This window comes from Patagioenas fasciata, chromosome 4, assembly GCF_037038585.1.
Source record: "Patagioenas fasciata isolate bPatFas1 chromosome 4, bPatFas1.hap1, whole genome shotgun sequence".
NCBI classification, from domain to species: Eukaryota; Metazoa; Chordata; class Aves; order Columbiformes; family Columbidae; genus Patagioenas; species Patagioenas fasciata.
This window is the reverse complement of record NC_092523.1, coordinates 35360383-35378545: the sequence shown is the minus strand read 5'-3', so window position 1 is coordinate 35378545 and position 18163 is coordinate 35360383. Positions and strand designations below refer to the sequence as shown.

General features: G+C 44.9%; 1 protein-coding gene and 1 long non-coding RNA gene across 4 annotated transcripts; one reads left to right on the top strand and one right to left on the bottom strand.

Moving 5' to 3' along the window:
- Positions 1-5712: 5712 nt before the first annotated feature.
- On the bottom strand, positions 5713-12411 carry LOC136101546 (uncharacterized). 3 transcript variants are annotated; one of them, XR_011738788.1, is made up of 4 exons: positions 12277-12411; positions 8247-8361; positions 7593-7648; positions 5713-6546 (listed from the first exon to the last, which is right to left on the bottom strand). It is a non-coding gene; the product is annotated as an uncharacterized lncRNA (long non-coding RNA). The 3 variants fall into 3 exon arrangements; XR_010651348.2 differs by having other exon boundaries at positions 8247-8329; XR_011738789.1 differs by lacking the exon at positions 12277-12411 and adding an exon at positions 11680-11901 and having other exon boundaries at positions 8247-8329.
- Positions 11973-16744, top strand: ING2 (inhibitor of growth family member 2). Its single transcript, XM_065837763.2, has 2 exons — positions 11973-12355; positions 15933-16744. Exons 1-2 carry the CDS (start codon positions 12166-12168, stop codon positions 16601-16603), a joined length of 861 nt encoding a protein of 286 aa, XP_065693835.1. The 5' UTR covers positions 11973-12165; the 3' UTR covers positions 16604-16744.
- The last annotated feature ends 1419 nt before the right edge of the window (positions 16745-18163 follow it).

Below are 18163 nucleotides of genomic sequence, written 5' to 3'. Positions count from 1 at the left end.
CTGAAAGTGGACGTGTTTTTTTTTTAATTTCACATTCTGCATGGAAAGCAGCTCAACAGGTAAATTCCAGCATACAAGTATATAAGCATTAAGCATTTGAATGACAATTTATTAATATTTTATTAACCCTAAAGTAAGAAAAAGAATTTCAAAGAACTGGCTGTGGCAAAGAAGTGTTGGTACAGTCCCATTGGCTGTAAAACCTCTGAGTTTCCCTTCCAGGTGCTGTCCTGGTCTCTAGCAATTGGGACACTGGCCTTTAATTGCCAGACCCTGCTGATGAGGACATGCACAAACACTGTGGGTGTGCAAAATTGTCTCGGGGGCAAATGAAACCAACCGACCGAAAGAAAAATTGACCCTGATTTTCAGCGGGAATGCAGGAAATTGCAGTCATTAAACATGACTCCGTTTCCTCTGAGGGCCGCTAGAACAGCTCAGGTCCGTAGGGCTGGTTCCTTGCGGGCAGCGGCCCCGCCGGTTGCTGTTAGCAGGTTACCAGGTACACACCAATTCTGGTGGCTAGCGGTAAAAACTTTTTCCAGCTTGCGGGGGAAGTGAGGCGGGGCGCTGGCCACGAGGTGGCACTAGAGCGTCCCGCCGGCGGGGTTCCAGCCCTGGCCTCCGGCCCGCGCAGGGGCGGAGCTGCAGCGTATCATTTGCTTAATGTATTCCTGGGGCGGGGCCGCGCCGGTGGACCCTCTGTGGGGCAGGAATCACGCCCCCCCGGGAGCGTGGCGCTCCAATGGGGCCGGTCGGGCAGCCTTCCTGCCTGTGCACTGGCTGCGGAGACCAGTAGAAAGAGAAACGGGGCGGGGTGCGCTGTTCGCCCTATCCGGGAGGGTCTCCTGACCGCCGACCGATATAAGTTGGCGGCCGCTATGAACTGGGCTGCCGGGATGTTCTGAAGACCTGCTCGCTAGGCCACGCACGGAGGACACTAGTTCCTCATGGGCCCCGCGCCCGCCTAGGGGAAAGTCCCCGGACCGCCGGCAGAGAGTGCCGGGCGCTATGCGCGCCCTGGCCCGCCCCCCATCTCACACAGTCCCCGCCGAGACGCCCCCGGGCCGAGCGGGTGAGGGCGGGGCGGGCTCTCGTCACGGTCACAGAAACGCAGGTAGTGCGCAGGCGCACTAACAAAACGGGGCTCACTCTCAGACCATCCCTTTTTGCTGGGCCGTGCTGGACCCTCCCAGCGGAGGAGCACCGGGGGGAAAAACTTGCTGCGTGGGACCCCGTCGGCACAGCAGAGCTGTTTGCAGGCAGAGCAAAGCGCGCCTGGGGCCACACCGCTTCCGCGGCAGGGGCTCTGGCTGGCAGGATGCGTCCCGCAACCCCATTCTCACACCCGCAGAACCTCGGGGTGCCTTCTGACCTACAGGCTCATTAAGGGAGGCCTGACCGAGCTCATGGCCCTGCCCGAAAGCCTTTCCTTCCTTCCCTGCTCCAGTAAGAAGGAAGAGGCCAGATGGGCGCATCTTGTCATGTTCGTTTGCCTTAGGCAACGAACAGTTAAACAGCAAACGCAGAAGAGTCTGATGCATATCTGAGTGACACAAAAGCTGACGTAGCACAAACATCTCACCTCTCCAGCGCAGCAGTCACGCGCACACTGCTGTGCCTTGCAGGATGTACAGCCGGGGCTCCCCTGCTCACTTGGACCTCCTCAGAGAAAGCAGCACCTCTGAGCAGTGAGTGCCACCAAGGTTACCTGCACTCTTGAGGCAAATTTTCATGCTTATGCTCCCTATCAGGAGAATCAATGCAAGATGGTGCTCCCTGCAGCAATCACGCATATGTACTAGCCGTGCTGATAAGCGGAATTAATGTCATAGGCAGTTCTGTTCTTGCCTCTAGTTTGTCAAACAAATAAAGCATCATCATGCTTGACTCCATGGAAGTAAGCCTTCTGCTGCCCATAAGTCATGTCTGGGTATGAAACATGACAGAAGGGCACTGGCAGAGATGCCCAAAATAACATGAAGTTCAAGCACCTCAAGCCGAAAACGTGATAAATGGAGCACCCAAGCTGCCCAGAGCCAATGCGTCCTTCTGGTTCACACTCTCTTGGTATTCATGAAGCTCCCGTGGTAAGCCCAGGTCTGCTGAACTAGCAGTGTTCGTCAACTACAGGCACATGGCCTATCTGCAGGCACAGTACAGTTTGCAAACCCTCCTGGTTTCCAACATTTGCAATTCTTCTTCCAGCAATATCTGCACAGCGACACCTTTTCAGCAATGTCAGAGCCCTGCGCTCGGCAGAGGAGACCAGCGTGCAGAGCGAGGAGTAGCTCCATGCAGAACTAGCTACGGCAGCTCTGACTGCTTCACACCAGAGCTTTGAAAGGGTGCACAAATGGCTGACAAACCCTCTGGCTTGAGCCGTCTTTTTGGTTGCTGTCTTAGTCACTTGAACTACTTGTCTTTCTTTTCTCCCATAATTCTTCATATGATCAGCTATATGTACATGGGAAAAAGAGATTTCAAATTAAAATGCTATCAAAGAACCCATCCCAAAAGAAACAACTAAACTGGGGCACAGCTCTAAGAAGTTCTCTGTTGTTTTTTTTCTTTGTTGTTAAGAAGCTGTAATGAAATCCCGGTGTCCTAGTTTCATCTGCTAAAAAGGATATATCTAAGGCTCTATGAAGCTAACATTTCATGAGCTGTCATCCTTTTGTAGTGCAGGTAGCAGTTGCAGTACAGGCTGAACACTGCAGACACGCTTGTGTAGACAAGCTGAAGCTTGTGTAGTGATTGATGTGGGGTTTTGATTTTTTTGTTTGTTTTTTGGACCCTAAAGATTGCACTAAAGCACCTCAACAATTTGGGCTCATTTTCTCTGTGTGTGGACAATATTCTCTCTCTTCTATAATAGTTTATGGTAAATGTTGGTCTTCAAATTTGTTATCAGGAGAGAAGAGGTAAAAAATCAAACCCATTTCAACTATAGTTGACAATGAAGAGACACGATCTAGTGGTCCAGAGACTGAGGGGAAAAAGCACACATCAGAAGAGTTTTGATGCTTTCTTTCACTAAGCAGATCTGTCTCCCGCCTTTCTAAGTTGCAAACTGCAGAGAAAATAACAGCAGTATCTGCTTTGTATAATATTTAGGCTTTTCTTTCAGCTAAAATGTGCATTTTGCAATGTTTTGCATAGTGTATGATATGTCAAACTCTTTGTCCATTTAACAACAATGAACTTGTGTTCATGTGCCTTCTAAATGGTTCTGTTACTTGTCACTGCCACAGCAAAGGTATTGCCATTAGCTAGGTTATGTGTTTTTAAGAAAACACTGTAATTTATGCTCATTACCTCTGCACCACTCCCCGTTTTAAATCTGCTGTCAGGAAGTATCAGTTTTTAGGCTATGACTAATTGTCTTCCTTGCATGCATTTAAACCTGTGCAATTTCACAGATCCCCTGTGATGACAGTTATTGCACATGGCTGAGCTGGGATACCTGCTGAGGTAGAGCTGGCCTGAGAGTCACCAGCACTTCAGACATACAGCTGGCCTTTTGTAAATGACAGCCGAGGTTTCCATCTCCCTTCCAATCCCTAACATTCTGTGATTCTGTGAAGACACACCCATAGAAGTACTCAGAAAAATGGGCTTTATGTTGATACCTGGTAATGGTTTCAAATATGTTGCAGGCTAATTTCTGAACACAACTGTCTGTTACTAAGGCAATGAAAGACTGGGTTCCAGTGGTTACCAGTTATTTGCTTCCTCCAGTAACATTCCTGAAACTAAAAATGCATTGTTCAGCTCCAACATCTGAACCTACAGCCCTTTAAAGTTTGAATTGTCACAGATGGTCAAGTAAAATCAGTTTTTAGGCTCAAGTGGACTGTGAACCTGTATGTTTTACATGCCACTGTCAGAGAGGAATCACATTGGGCAAAAGGTACTTTGTCACTAGTAAAAAAGCTGATCTAACCAATGTTTGCCTGATTTTCTAAATCCTCTGGTGTTTTACATTTTAACTGCAGTTTAAGAGACAAACTGTATTCAGTCAGGTGCTGCCCATATTTTGACAATAGCCTTTGACCCCAAAACCCTCCTTAGTTTGGAGCAAATGTCACATTTCTGTTTATTATTTTGGGGAAGAGGACGGTTGAGAGTCTAGAGATCTTGTTTAACCAGTACTTTTTCCTCAAAATTACAACGGCATAATAAAGCAAATGTAAACTCTGTCAGTTATTGGAAAAAATAAAAGTGTACTTTGGTCATATGTTAGGAGTTTAGAATAATACTCACTTTTAGTAACTTGACATAAGTGATGGCACTGAAAAATTTGCATAGCAGCAGCACCCCTAAGAAGCACATAATGCAGGTGACTTAGTGCTACAGAGTTATTTTGAAGACAGGAAATTACTCTCTAGTGCTATTTTTGGTGACTTTTCAGTCATACTATGTATTACTATATTTATATGCCAAAATTCTCATCAAGTTTTCAGGGGAACTCTAAAATTCATAAATGGTAACTATAGGCATGTAATTACCCCATTTTCACATACAGAGTGGAATTCATTTCACTGACATCTGTGACAACAGACCTGGGCTCCCCTTAAAGTCAATGGAGACATTTTTAGGGCAAGACCTACTTATACTAAGATTCTCTCTCATCTGACATATTTGGCTGGATGACTCCCACATTTATCTCCTGAGGTGGAAAGGAAAATTAACATCCATGTACGGGAGAGTATTATGAATGTCTTAAACTATCAACTATTGAAACTGCCTGCAGGTGCAGTGTCTGCCCTCATTTCACAATCTCTATTACAAAGGTACAATTATGTATGTTTCTTCCTCTCAAGGGGAGGAAGTAAGAATGTGGCTTTCACATGACCTGTGCTGAGTAGCAGAATCACAGCCACACAGGATGCATGTTAGGGTGTAGCTCAGGTAAGAACACACAAAAAATGCTTTGTTTATTGTAGGCAAAAGGAGCTCTGTTCTTTCCCATTAAAGTCACCTGGACTCTTCGTTTACTTAAATAGAAGAGGATCAAGCTTCAAGTAAGATAATAAAGACAGTTGCTGCATATTTGCATAAGGTTAACTTGTTACCATTCCTCACCTGGCTGCCCTAAATATAATCTGCACACTTGCTGAATTGTTCAGCATGGTGGTTGTCTCTGGAGCTGGAAAGCAAATCCATCTATTGTTTATGCTTTAAAACAATAGGTGAGGAAGAAGAGTCACTGTCTGAAAGCTGTTTCCTGAAGAGGAAAAGAGGGACATGTTACTTCAGCCATGAGTGGACAGATCCATGTTGTAAATGACAGGGAATGATCCATGTGGCTCTACCCCTTGCAGCAGCCAGTTGCTGCCCCTCAGTTGGCTAGGAGTGCCCCCCTCCTCTAAGGAACTGCAGTTTCTATTTCAGCCAGCATGTTCCATAGCACCTGTGAGAAGTTGGTGTTGTCCAACTCCTGCTGACTTCCAGAGGGCATTGTGAACAGAGTGGATACTCTAAAAAAGGCGCACTGTGGTTCTACTCAAAACAAAGTGACAACAAGTCAGTATGCTCTCATGGAAGCGGTGATGTCATATAAAAGTGAATTCCTTACGCCATGTCCTGCCTTGGGCCTATCAACTTCTCAAAACAATTTTGGGTACAGCCATGGGATTAGAATATGGAAGCTGAATGGGAAGAATTGTAGAAATAAATAGTTACTACAAAACAAAGCACAAAGTAAAATTGGTTTGCATGCTTTACTCCATTTTTTCACTTTGCTTGTGGTGAGATAAACAGAACCCACAAGTTTGAAGAAAAGAGATGAGCTGGATAGTGCAGCTGCCTTTTTCCCCATGTTAAAACAAGTGAACCGATCACTAATTTGGGCACAGGAAGAAATTTTCTTTTAGAGCATATTGCCAGAAAACTTGGAGCCTCTCCCGTTTTTGAACAGATGTTTGCATTGGATGAAGAATAACATACATCTCCTGATCAGTACGGGATGTTTGTTACTTGGTGCTAGACAGCTCTTTGATGCAGATGAGTATGATGCTAGCTGGGAAAAAAAACCCACCACATCAGTGTTTTCAGGAGATGTACTGGTTTAGTACATCACCTTATTTAAATGATCTGATGCTAGCCAATGTCTTTTCAGGTGTCATACACTTGTGTAAATGAAAGAGAAAAATAATAATGGTTGTTTCCATATGATTTGTGTTAAACTAGATAAATCAAGCCTAGTATTTAAGGAAAATTGGAAATGATGTCGTCGGCCATTACAGGGAAATAGCTTTTTTGGATGACCTGATGTTAAATAAGTTTCCAAGAACGGCTTACTCAGATAAACATGCTTCTCTCTCTAGTTCTGGCAAGGATAGCCTCTTCCTGGAATATCATCTATATGAAGGTCAACTATGGCCTTCTGTGTGAGCTTTCCATGGCCTATAGCTCTCTTCAGCTGAGTTTCCAAAAAGCCCATCTGGCTTGTACTCATTCTTTCTTTTCATTGTGTTTCTTTTCTTGGTATCTTGGAGAATTCTTCACCCTCTTCATCCCATGGAAACCAGACAAGCATACCTGCCAAGAAATACATATTGTAAAAAATCAGTTCTGTGTAATTTGCTTAAAAGAAGCACCCTGTTACCATCCTTTGAGCATGTTCACTAAATGCTAAGTAGGTCTTTCACAATTACAGCCCCTTCTGGACTTGTCCTCATCAATAATGAGGCTGAAACTCTTCCAGAAAGCTGAAAAAAATCTAACCAACTTCTGTATTATTAGGTGAAACAGGACAGGAATCAACTATGATTTGAGGATGTAAAATCAGGATTACGAAAGATGAGGGGCAAAACTGCAAATGAGGAAATAATATTTGGATTAAATATCTGGAAATATTTTATCATAGTATAATCTATTAATATAATGAAATAATCTTTCAAAAAAGAAAAGGAGTACTCTGATTGGGACTTTCAAAAACTATACCGGGAAATTATAGAGAAACAAAACTGTTGGGATCTATTCTCCATGAAAAGTGGGGTAGCTAAGAGACATATGAATAAATCTAAATAAACTGAATATATGACTTCTCTGTATTATTTACACTTGGAAGACAACCACTGAGCTGGGTTTTATGCAATACACCCTAATAATCTCTGATACCACTGTGAATGTCAACCTCAAGCTGACAATTCTCTACTTAGTAGAGAGGGTTGGTGGAAATGTGTGGTCCTACTTTCTGTCTATCTCTACAAATAGCAGGGTCTTGCTCTACCACACCTCTTCTTATCTCCAGATTGTTTTCATAGTCATTGAAAGAAGAGACATAGTTGAGTCACAGAGGCTATCAACCTGCAAACTTGAGTCCAGTACATCAAAATGCTCCACTGCTTGCTCCTATCACTTTGAGACATGATCAAACCAGAGAATTGAGCCTCCTGTTCTTGCTTTCCTCCCCACTGAGGATTCAAACATGCAGCAAGCTACAGCTTCTTTTTCCTAGGGAAATCTGCTCTAACATTACCGCTGCATTCTTAAGAGTACTCAAAGTTTAAATCTTTATTCTAGTGTTCAAAAGCAGCAGACAGCATTTAAATTCAGGAAATGTTAGCTGATCTCCACGGTACCTTAGACACTGCTTCCCCTACAGCGACAAACAGCAAGTTTTCAGCACAGAAACCACCTGCAAAAAATGTTACTAATTATTCTAAAATTACTTTCTTGGCTATTTCTTTACTAACGATGCTGTCACGGAGGCACCCTGAGGTTAGTTTGAGGGTCCAAAACGACTTTTATTAAACCGGTGAGAAACAGGGTTTTAGCACTCCAAAAGTGACTTAAATACAGGTTCGGATATCAGTTGAGGAAAATTATTAAGGGGCAGCAACTAATACAACAGGCGGTCCACAGAGTGCATGCACATGGCTTCACCTAAAACAATACTGGAGCCGCCCCTGAGTCCAGGAAGAGTACATACTTGCCTAAACACGGTGCGGGATTATTTTAAAGAGATACAGGTAATGAGTATGGAAAGTGTACACTCATGATTCTGCAAGGGTAAATTTATAATACACTCGCAATCCTGCGAGGGTTAATACACGTGCAATTGTGCATGGAATATTACACGTGCTGATGTGGAAGCACGGGAGGAAAATACACTCGCAATTGTGCGAGGAAATAATTTATACACGTGCTCCTATTGAGCGCAGAAAGTTACACATGCATATGTGCACAGAAAGTATAAATACACTTGCAATCCTGCAAGGAGAAATTTTACTCACACATGTGATGGCAAGGCAAGCGGAGTCTCCATCCCGGGGAGGGGGGCTCTCAGCGGCAGCATCTCGCTCGTGCTCCAAGAGACCTGCGACAATGGGTGGAGTCTCGACGATAGTCCTGGTTTATATAGGCTGATCAGATCTGACTGTAGGCATTCCAGAAGCTTCTCTGCACCCCCACCCTGGCTGTGAGGTGCCCCTCAAGCCTCCAAACATCCCCCACACTGGCCGTGGGCACGCAGCGGCTCACTGGCACCTCGGCACTCCCTTCTCCTAACGGCCCTGGCCAGGGTGCTCTGGGGCCAAACAGCAGAGAGAGAGGGAGATGTGTCTACCCCTTCCATGATGAAGGAGGGAGGGGGACGAAGGAGGGTTTGCATCCTGCCACAGATGCATATATAGTTTCTTCTCTGAAAATGTGATGCCAAAATAATATTTTAAAATTAACATTTAGTTAACATTTAATTTCAAATAACATGTTAATTTTTAATAAACATTTTTGCTTTACTTTTCTGCTCAGCATGGAAAATCTTGATTTCTCAGCTTTATTTCTTCATGAGATGGCAGAACACTACAGCCATTCAAACTTGCTATAAGCAAAACAACCCCTCAAAACAAACAAGATCTTTCTAAAGAATATTGTACCACTTGTATTAATCTAAGTCCTTTTGCACTAGTATACAGGTAGAGCTTTTTGCCTGCACAGTAACTGTTATCTGTTAATATTATATAAAATAATTCAATTGATGAGGCTCCAGTTACTCAGAAGTGACAGCAGTTAACACAGAATAAAGTTCCACTGGTTTACTGCCAATAGAAGTGAGGGTAACTAGGTTATTTTTACTTTCTAAACCTATTTGTGCAAAAATGAGACAAGTAGTATAAAATGATCTGAGGCTTAGCTTCATTAGCCTGAGCTGTCACAATAAACAAAAAAGAAGCAGCTGGTTTTACTGGTACAGATTTTAAGACACAGGTGTCCTCTTAAGAATATGAACACACCGAGTTGCAGACTTCTTGGGTTTTTGGCCAATGACATCACTGTAATAAAGAATGTTTTGAAAGTACTGACTACAACTTCTGTTTTCATTCATTTTTATGAACTTGCCAATACATTGCTGACTCAGGCAAAACCATCCATCTACAGCTACAATTCCTCAACATCTTAGACACAGACATATGAAAATCAGTGTCACATAGGATACCAGCTTAACAGCTGCATGAGTTGAAAGTTAAGAATGTGTTTAAATACTTTCATGAGCTGTGATCTTATGAAAATAATACTCGTAGACTGCCATCATGTGAGATGCTGATCTGTGGGCTGGTCAGATGAAGTCAGTGAATTTCAACACACAAACTTTGTCATAGGACTAGCCATGGAGCCATCTGGCACATATCCCGTACTAACAGAATTGTAGGAAAACAGTAGGCTGGAAGGGATCCTCTGGAAGCCATCAAAGCAGAGCTTGCTTCACAGCCAGATCAGGTTGTGCCAGGCCTCCTCCAGTTAGGCTCAAAAAATATCCAAGGATGGAGACTATACAACCTCTCTGTGCAGCCTGTGCTGCTGCTTAACAACTACTCTAGGTCACATCACCTTATAGGATTAGTATGGGTAGTCTTTTAGTGCTGGTCACTTAGCTATAGGTAGGAATGCAAGACAGAAGGGGTTTTTGGGGGGTTGTATTTTTTTTTTTTTTTCATTTTACTCTTGAATTCAATTATCTCTGATGCTGTTTTTTCTAAGTTTGCCAAAGGTAATATTTTTCCCCAGGTTCCTGAAATATAATTCAACATACTATAAAATGTACAGGTCTCCTCAGCATGTTTCAAGAGTCCACAAGATTTTTTTCCTGATGCTTACCAATTATTAATAATGTACTAAAGGTCAGAAAAATGTCTGAGAGAGAAGTGGGGATGAAATCTCAACTTTTTAGTACTACTGTCTGCTTTATATCATTCTCTCAGTAGGAAATGTATATAGCAAAATAGTATATTTCTACTTTTGTTTCCTACTATACTTGTGGACAACATTTGATACAAATTCTGCAACAGCCTTGGGAAAGACAGGATATTGTCAAAATTGGGAGATGTGTTGGCAGGTGAGTGGGTTTAAAAAGGCTGAACTTGTTTGACACCTTATTTAAAATTCTCTAAAATTATTCCTCAGCATAAAATGTCACTCGGCTTCCCTAAGTAATAGTTTATCACAAATAATTTTGCTCTTCTTTAAAGCTAAATCAGGTAGCTCTTATTAAGGGCAAGAACAGTTTAAGCTGCTGCTTTGTACAGTTGGAGGATATGAATTAATTAGATCCCTCACCCTATCAACTGCTACAGTGAGAAAAGCTTGACTACAGTGCACACTCTTGTGTACCAGACAGAAACTTGCCTTCCCTGCACGTAACTTCTTACTACGCCACCGATACAAATCTCGCCTCACGGTGAAAACTGCTCTTCAGAAATAAAGTGTTGCAGATATAGCTCAAAACAGTGTTTGGGAGAGAAATGCGCAGGCCATCTGCAAACAATTTAATGTGTATATACGTTTTATTGCAATAAAACTTACTTGCATTCCTCTCCTGTCAGACACAATGCCTTTAGAAAGGTGTGTTTTGAGACATTTAGTGCTACCAGTGCTGACATGTTATGTAGTATGCCAAAATATTTCAAGAAAATTACAGGATGGTGCAAAGGCAAAGGTTTCACCATCAAATGTAAAACTTCCACACTTTTCTGCTTGCTTAAATAGCTTTTGAAGTATTTCCTAACAAAGTGGGACAGTTCAGGATTATGACTGAAAATGCAGTGCAGAGTTTCACGGCCTACATAGGGAGCAAGAGTAATCCATAACAGCTGCAGCGTGTCCTCGAGATGAACTCCTCCACGACACCAAAGACGTAATTTTTTCGGAAAAGCAAATTAACATGGGCGGACTGACCGAGGAAGAGCATTAACCGGTGCTAAGTGCAGCCCACGAGAGCAGGAGGAGCCACGCTCGAGGGACCCTCATGCACCTTTCCCCTGAGACACTCGCGGTCCCCAGAGCTCGGTCACAGCGCTGCCGCGGCAGGCACTGACTGGACGCTGGGTGCTCATTTTCGCTCTCTTCACCTCACACAGGTGCGCGCCCGCGCCAGGGGGCACAGGGAATGCGCCAAGCGGCACCGTGAAGCTGCTCGGTGAGGCTGGGCGCGGAGGTGGCGCGGCTCGAGGGAGGCACGCGCCCAGCCGCTGGGCAGCGGCCGTTGGGGAGTCCCGGCTCCGCCCCGCCCGGCGCGTGGCGCCTCAGCGCCCCCCGCATCGGCCGCCCGCCCCCGCCCACACACGGGCGCTGCGGGGCACCTGGCACGGACAGGGGCGGGGCGAGCAGCTCAGTAACAGTCGCCCCGCTGCATGCCGTCGTAGGGTGCGAGTAGCCCGCTGCAGCAGCTACCTTTGTCAGGCGGCGACCCCTCGCCGACCCCCGGTGGGGTCACCGCTCTGTCCGGGTGCGGAAACAGGGGACACGTGCGCCCTTAAGGCAGGCCCCGCCTCCGCTCTGGCTGCCGCCCCTTGTCTCACGCAGGGCCAGTAAGGGCGGGCGAGAGGGGAAGGCGCGAGAATGCGAACCCCTCGCAGCACCGCCAGCCGCGCCTTATAAGGGCAGGGCCTCGCGCATGCGTGCAGCACGACGGCCAGGGGCGGGGGCGCCCAGTGGGTTTTGCTTCGGCGGCGGCACCGCGGCGGGAAGGGGTGCGGGACCCTGCGGAGCGGCAGCCCGGCTCGGCGCTCAACCCCCACCGCCTCCTGCGGCGCCTCCGCCTGGTCCGGCCCGTGCAGCTCGGCCCGCAGCAGGCAGAGCGGCGGCGGCAGGAGGGAGAGGAGCGGGTCCGCTGCGGGGACCCCGCGCCCGGTACGGGCGGCGCGGCGGCGGCGGCGGATGTGCTGCTGGCGCGGGGGGATGATGCTGGCGGGGCCGCAGCTGGTGGCGGGGCCGGCGGCGCCGGGCGGGGAGCGGGCCCGGCTGCTCTCGCTCTACGTGCAGGACTACCTGGAGTGCGTGGAGTCGCTGCCGCTGGACATCCAACGCAACGCCTCCCTGCTGCGGGAGATGGACACGCAGTGCCAAGGTGGGTGCCGCCGCGGGACGCGGCCTCCGCCACAGGACACCGGGCGGGGGAGGGAAGAGGGGGGGTGCCCGCCCGCCGCACATGCGCCCGGCGCGTAGGGGCCGGAGCTGGGGCGGGTCTGGTGGAGGGAGGTGGGCGCCGGGGTGGGCCCCCTGCCGGGGCCTGTGCGGGGCTGAGCCCGCGACCGCACCGGGATGTCGCGCTCGGTGTCTGCCGGGGCGGGCGGCGGCCGGTCCCTGGCGGGGGAGGGCGCCCGGCGGCGGTGGGAGCCGGCGGTGCCTCCCTGCCCGGTGCTAGGCCCCGGCTCCGCGTGGGGGGCCGTTCCCCTGTGTGGGGCCGCTGCCGCCGGGCAGCCGTGCTGGTTGAACCGACGTCGGGGACACGGGGACGGGTTTTACTGCTGGCTCTGCCCGCCGCTGCGCGGGGGTGCGGTTGTCGCGTCCCGGCCGAGCCGTGACCCTGTGCCCCCGTCCCGCCGGGCGCTGAGGTTCGGCGCAAAGGAGGGGGATGCGCGAAGTGTTGTCAGCGTTCCCTGTGGTGATAGAGAGGGTCCCTGGACCGGGAAGTTGCCGCGAACTTCAGTGGAAGACACAGCGTCTTCCAAAATGCAGGTTAAATATCCATAAAATCTATTATGCCTGGCACTCTCGGGCTGCACAGTCGTGGAATCTTTTGCTTCTAATTACTACCTTACCGCCTAATTGTACGAGAGTGCCTTCTGAGGAGTCTCATTGCCTGAGCTGTACAGCAGAGGACCCGCGGCGGGGGGCGGGGCGCCGGTTTGGCCCGGTGCAGCGGGAGCCCGGAGCCGTGTCTCCCTGCGAACGGGAGACTTGCTTCAGAACGGCTGAGAGGGGACACCTAAGGCCTTTCAGACGTTAAACGGGTCACCTCAGAAGACAGCTATTGTAAACGGATTCTTTCCATTATCTTTCTAATTAGCCAGGAAGATACATTAGAACAGGCTTTTGTAAGTTTCCTGTGTTTTTAAAGTCTGAAGGGCACAGACTTCTCTGCCCCATTTTGAATTTTTAGTCAAGGCTGGACTGCCTAGCAGGCTCGTTACCCAGTCTATGGTGACAAGGCTCTACATCTGTCTTGAATAGATTCAGCCTTTTATTTAGGCTGTATCTCCTGTATGTATTACTCCAGCCACTAATACAGTAGTGGGACCAAGCAGAGGTTTGGTGCTAGTTTTACTGAAGTCTTCAAGTGTTTTAAAAAACAGCAACAAAAAACCCACCAAACCCCTAGATATTTGATAAAAATATTTTTGGCTTAAGTCTGAAGCTATGAAAGCAGTGCTATATAATTTTAGCTAATTTAAAAGGTAGTGATAGTTCATGCAGGAGGGAAAAAGCCACTGCTGTGCTTGGAAAACTGAAATCCTTTTAGCTTTTATTAGCTCCACCAAACTTAATCACATTATCTGTGATGAACACTTGGCCTTGCTTTCTTTGTTGTGTGTTTTGTGGGTTGTTGTGGTGTGTGTGTGTTTGGTGTGGGGTGTTGTGTTTTTGTGTTTTGTTTGCTTGTTTTTGTTTTTTAAACAAAGGTTTCAGAAGTGTTTAGTTGTGTGTATGGATGCCTTCTTTAATGTTGGGGACCAACAAAGGGTTTGGTGAACTTCTGTCTCTGTCAGTTCCTAAGTTCTTTCTTTTTAATGGATGGTGATCCATTTGAAGTGTTCAGCATATCTTCACGGGCTGCATCCTGGAAATAATCTGCTCAGGGTGAATGCTGTTCTCTGTCACAGCATGAAAAAGCAAACGGTTAATGCTTGTGGATTCTCCTGGGCAGGGCATTCCCAATATGGGAAGTCTGTGTGACTACATGTGCACCTCTCTCCCCTCATTAAAAAAAAGAAAAAAGATAATGTGGCTGCAGAATATTGCACTCTGGTTATGCATTTCTAGGTCAACAGCCTACAAAGTACCTTACTCCATGCTTTTCAGGAGTAAAGAGTAAGATTTTTGGGGTGTGTGTTTTTTTTTTTTTTGTGTGGTTTTTTTTTAATCCTCTGTCAGGGCAACAGGCAAGAGATGCAGCTGAAGATGCAGGGAAACAAAGCTTGTGTTTTTAATGGTAGCTGGAATGCTAGTATTGAGAAAAAGTAAGTTAAATGAGTTATTGGATAGACAGAGTAGTGATTTTTATCTTCCCCTAGTGAAAGTCTAGAACAGAACAAAATGCTGTTGGCTCCTTTTATTATATGTTTCAGAATTTATAGTAAAAAGTGGCTGTTCACGCTTGAGCTACTGTTTCAAGATGTCAGCAGGAAAAAAATCACTGTGATTGCTGTTGAGATAATATATATATAGCTTCCATTTAGCACAAGCTTTGAATCATTTCACAACTGTACAATGCAGACAAATTCTTTAAAAATGAAAGCTGGTCTGTGAGGCACAGATCTTTAGGAAGAGATATATTGTACTGCATATCTTCTCACTTTAGAAGTAAATAGTTTAGTATCATTCATAAATTCCCTTGCTTGTTCCAGTATAAAAGCCTTACGTTGTTTCTGAAGGAACCAGTTCTGTACCTCACCGTGCATAGAGTTTCACTGTCAGTTCTACTAATCTACTTCCTTCTACATTAGCAATTTCTGTCTTTTCTAGACCAAAAGTTACAGTAGATCTATATATAAAATATTATTTTAAAATCCAGCAATATAGAACAATGGTGTATAGACTGACTGGCTTATATGGCATTTGCTAATCTCCTATTTGGGTTCATTAAACTTGCTTCTAAGAACTAAGTTTTATGAAAGATTCAGAGCAATTCATCCAGTTATTTTGCATGACTTGCAAGAAGAAAAAGGCTTAGAAGCCAAACTGTGAGCCACACATTACCAGTTGCTTAAAAATATCCTGTGATGCACTAAACAGTAGGTCACCTATTCTGAAAAGTTCAGCCTTGATTTAAAATGCATCTTACTGTAATTTGTCTTGGTAATAGGAAAAGCATTTTGAGTGGTTAAGGTTATTTAAATCCTGATTGTAAATCTGCTGTTGTGTAACTTCAATTGTCATAGTCCTTTTAGTACTACGTCTAATTGAAAGTGTAATACCAAACCTTTAGGTGATTAAGGGGAAGGTAGGGAGCCAGGATATATAATTCTGGAGTGTTACATATCATGATATATAATCATTGTACAAGTTCCATGTTTGTTCCTGTGATACAATCAGTTGTTGCTTTGGTTTGTGGCCCAGGCTTTGGAACTACGGTAGTAAGGACTCTTGACAGAAATTTCTGCTTGATCAGATGGAGGCAGGATCTGGACTATCCATACTTCAGCAGCTATGCTCCCCTTTCATGGGTTAGCCTTTCTTTTTCCAGTGGCTAAAATAAGTTTGCTTTTCCTTAGATCTTGAGATTCTTTTTTCTTGCGACAGATTATCTCTTAAAACACTGATTTGATGATCACATGCAACTTGAATCAAATATCCAATCTAGCCCACTGGGGTATACTATAATTAAAATTTGTACTATTTCTTATCAGTTAGAAATATCATTTCTGTATTTTCTTAAGCATGTTCCATCTTGTGTAATTACTCCTATTATCTTTACTTTATAGAAGCGTTAAAAGAAATAGATGATGTCTATGAAAAATACAAGTCAGAAAACGATCCTGTTCAGAAGAAACGCTTGCAGCAGCATCTTCAGCGTGCGTTAATAAATAGCCAAGAACTTGGAGATGAAAAAATTCAAATAGTTACTCAAATGCTAGAACTGGTAGAGAATAGAGCCCGGCAAATGGAAACACACTCTCAGTGTTTTCAAGATCTGTCTGAGAATGAAAAGCCTCTAGAAAAGGCAAAGACGGAGTCCTGCCAGCCAGAGAGATCTTCACGTAGACCTCGTCGCCAGCGAACCAGCGAAAGCCGTGACCTGTGCCATATAGCAAATGGGATTGATGACTGCGATGATCAGCCACCTAAAGAAAAAAGATCGAAATCTTCCAAGAAGAAAAAACGTTCCAAAGCCAAACAAGAGAGAGAAGTTTCACCTGTAGAATTTGCAATTGATCCCAATGAACCAACTTACTGCTTATGCAACCAAGTGTCTTATGGTGAAATGATAGGATGTGATAATGAACAGTGTCCTATTGAGTGGTTCCACTTTTCGTGTGTTGGACTCACCTACAAACCAAAGGGGAAATGGTATTGCCCCAAGTGCAGAGGAGACAATGAGAAAACGATGGACAAATGTACTGACAAATCAAAAAAGGATAGAAGGTCGAGGTAGTGAAAGCAATTGTTTTAAAGAGTTGCTTGTTTTATATTAAATGTTTAATTTCCAGAGAACGCTCTTTTAGGAAATGCATAAGACTATGCAATAATTTTTAATCTATAATATTAATGGAGTATTAAAATCTGTTTTACCTTCTGTGATCTTTAAATTTCTGCACTGAAAAACCAAATAGTTGAAACAGGGTGGCTTCAGACCTTCACAGAAGACATTACAAGCATATGGTGCTTGGTTTCAATTTAACCCCATTAGTATTTTTAAAAAAAAAAAAAAAAAACAACCTTGTTGATCTTGAAATAATGGTGGTGGGAAAGATACTGAAAGACTTTTCATGATATGGAAAAGGCACTGAAAGGCCTCATGTAACTGCTAGAATCTTAACAACTGAATTTATTCTTCATCCCAGGTCTTAAGTTTTCAGTTTTTGTGTTAACATCACACCCTTGCAATTAGGGCATTTTAATTCAGCTGTAACTGTAAAAGTCTTCCGAGCTAAAAGCAGACCTCTTCAGTGACTTTCAAATGACCAGTATGTTATTTCAAGGAAGAAAGTACCCCTAACTTAGGCACCGCTTTTTTTTTTTTTTTTAATCAATATTAAACTCTTGTCTTTGGGACTTTACACTTGGGAGTCAATTTTTTGATATGACAGAATTATGTTGTATAAGCAGTTTTGGATCCTCTTAGTGGGTTTTGTTGTAGTTCAGTCAAACAACGTGATGTGGTCTTTATTGTTCAAGATGGTCTGTCTAATGCTGAAACTTTTCTTTATTATGTTTTGCCACTGCCTATATAAGCTTCCAAGTGGTATAAGGATTCTTTGAGAGGGGATATGATATATTGGGGAACAGAAATTGCAAATGTGATGCAATCTTGATCCTAATGGATTTCTAGAGAGCTGAAACATGACTGGTATTCTCTGGGATGTAAGCTTTACTTTTCCTCAAGTGGTGTTTGGGTACATGTGTGGCCACACTTGAGTTTAGGCACAGCACCACAGTTCTTGGACTTGGCAACTGTCTAAAAAGTAAACTTTCAATAATTTTTGATAGAGAATAAAAATCAAAACATAAGTATTACTGGCACAGAGCCAGTAGACAAATCCCAGCAGGTTTCTGACAGGCTAAGTTAACCGAGTTGTCCTGAAATATGCCAATAGTGTTGAAACACTACTTGGGTGGTAGTTAAAGTTAATTTCCTCACCTCCACTCCTTAAAGTAGGTAGGAAAAAAAAAAAAAAGATGAAAACAGCTGTTTCTGCTCCTTTGCAATGGGAGATGCTAATAGAGGAGAAGTGAGAGGTGTACCTGTTGTATCAAAGCTTACACCTAAGGTTCCTGCCCAACAGTGCTCTTCCTTGAGACCGCCTTTGCCTTCGCAAGGCAGACAGAGCAGCTCTGCAGGGCTGGGTGTGGTGGTCCTCACTAGGTGGGCTGCAGGAGCTCTGAAGTCCCTGTAGGTCTCTGCTCTTTGCTGCTAAGGTCTCCCTTGACAGCACAGAGGGAGAAGCAGCACTATCTCTGGGCAAGCCTGATTGAGAAGCAGTTGTGCTGAGTT

Coding starts and splice junctions, on each gene's coding strand:
- ING2 (XM_065837763.2), top strand. CDS start 12,166: ATGTGCTGCTGGCGCGGGGGGATGATGCTGGCGGGGCCGCAGCTGGTG. Junction 12,356..15,932: donor GATGGACACGCAGTGCCAAG/GTGGGTGCCGCC, acceptor TTTACTTTATAG/AAGCGTTAAAAGAAATAGAT.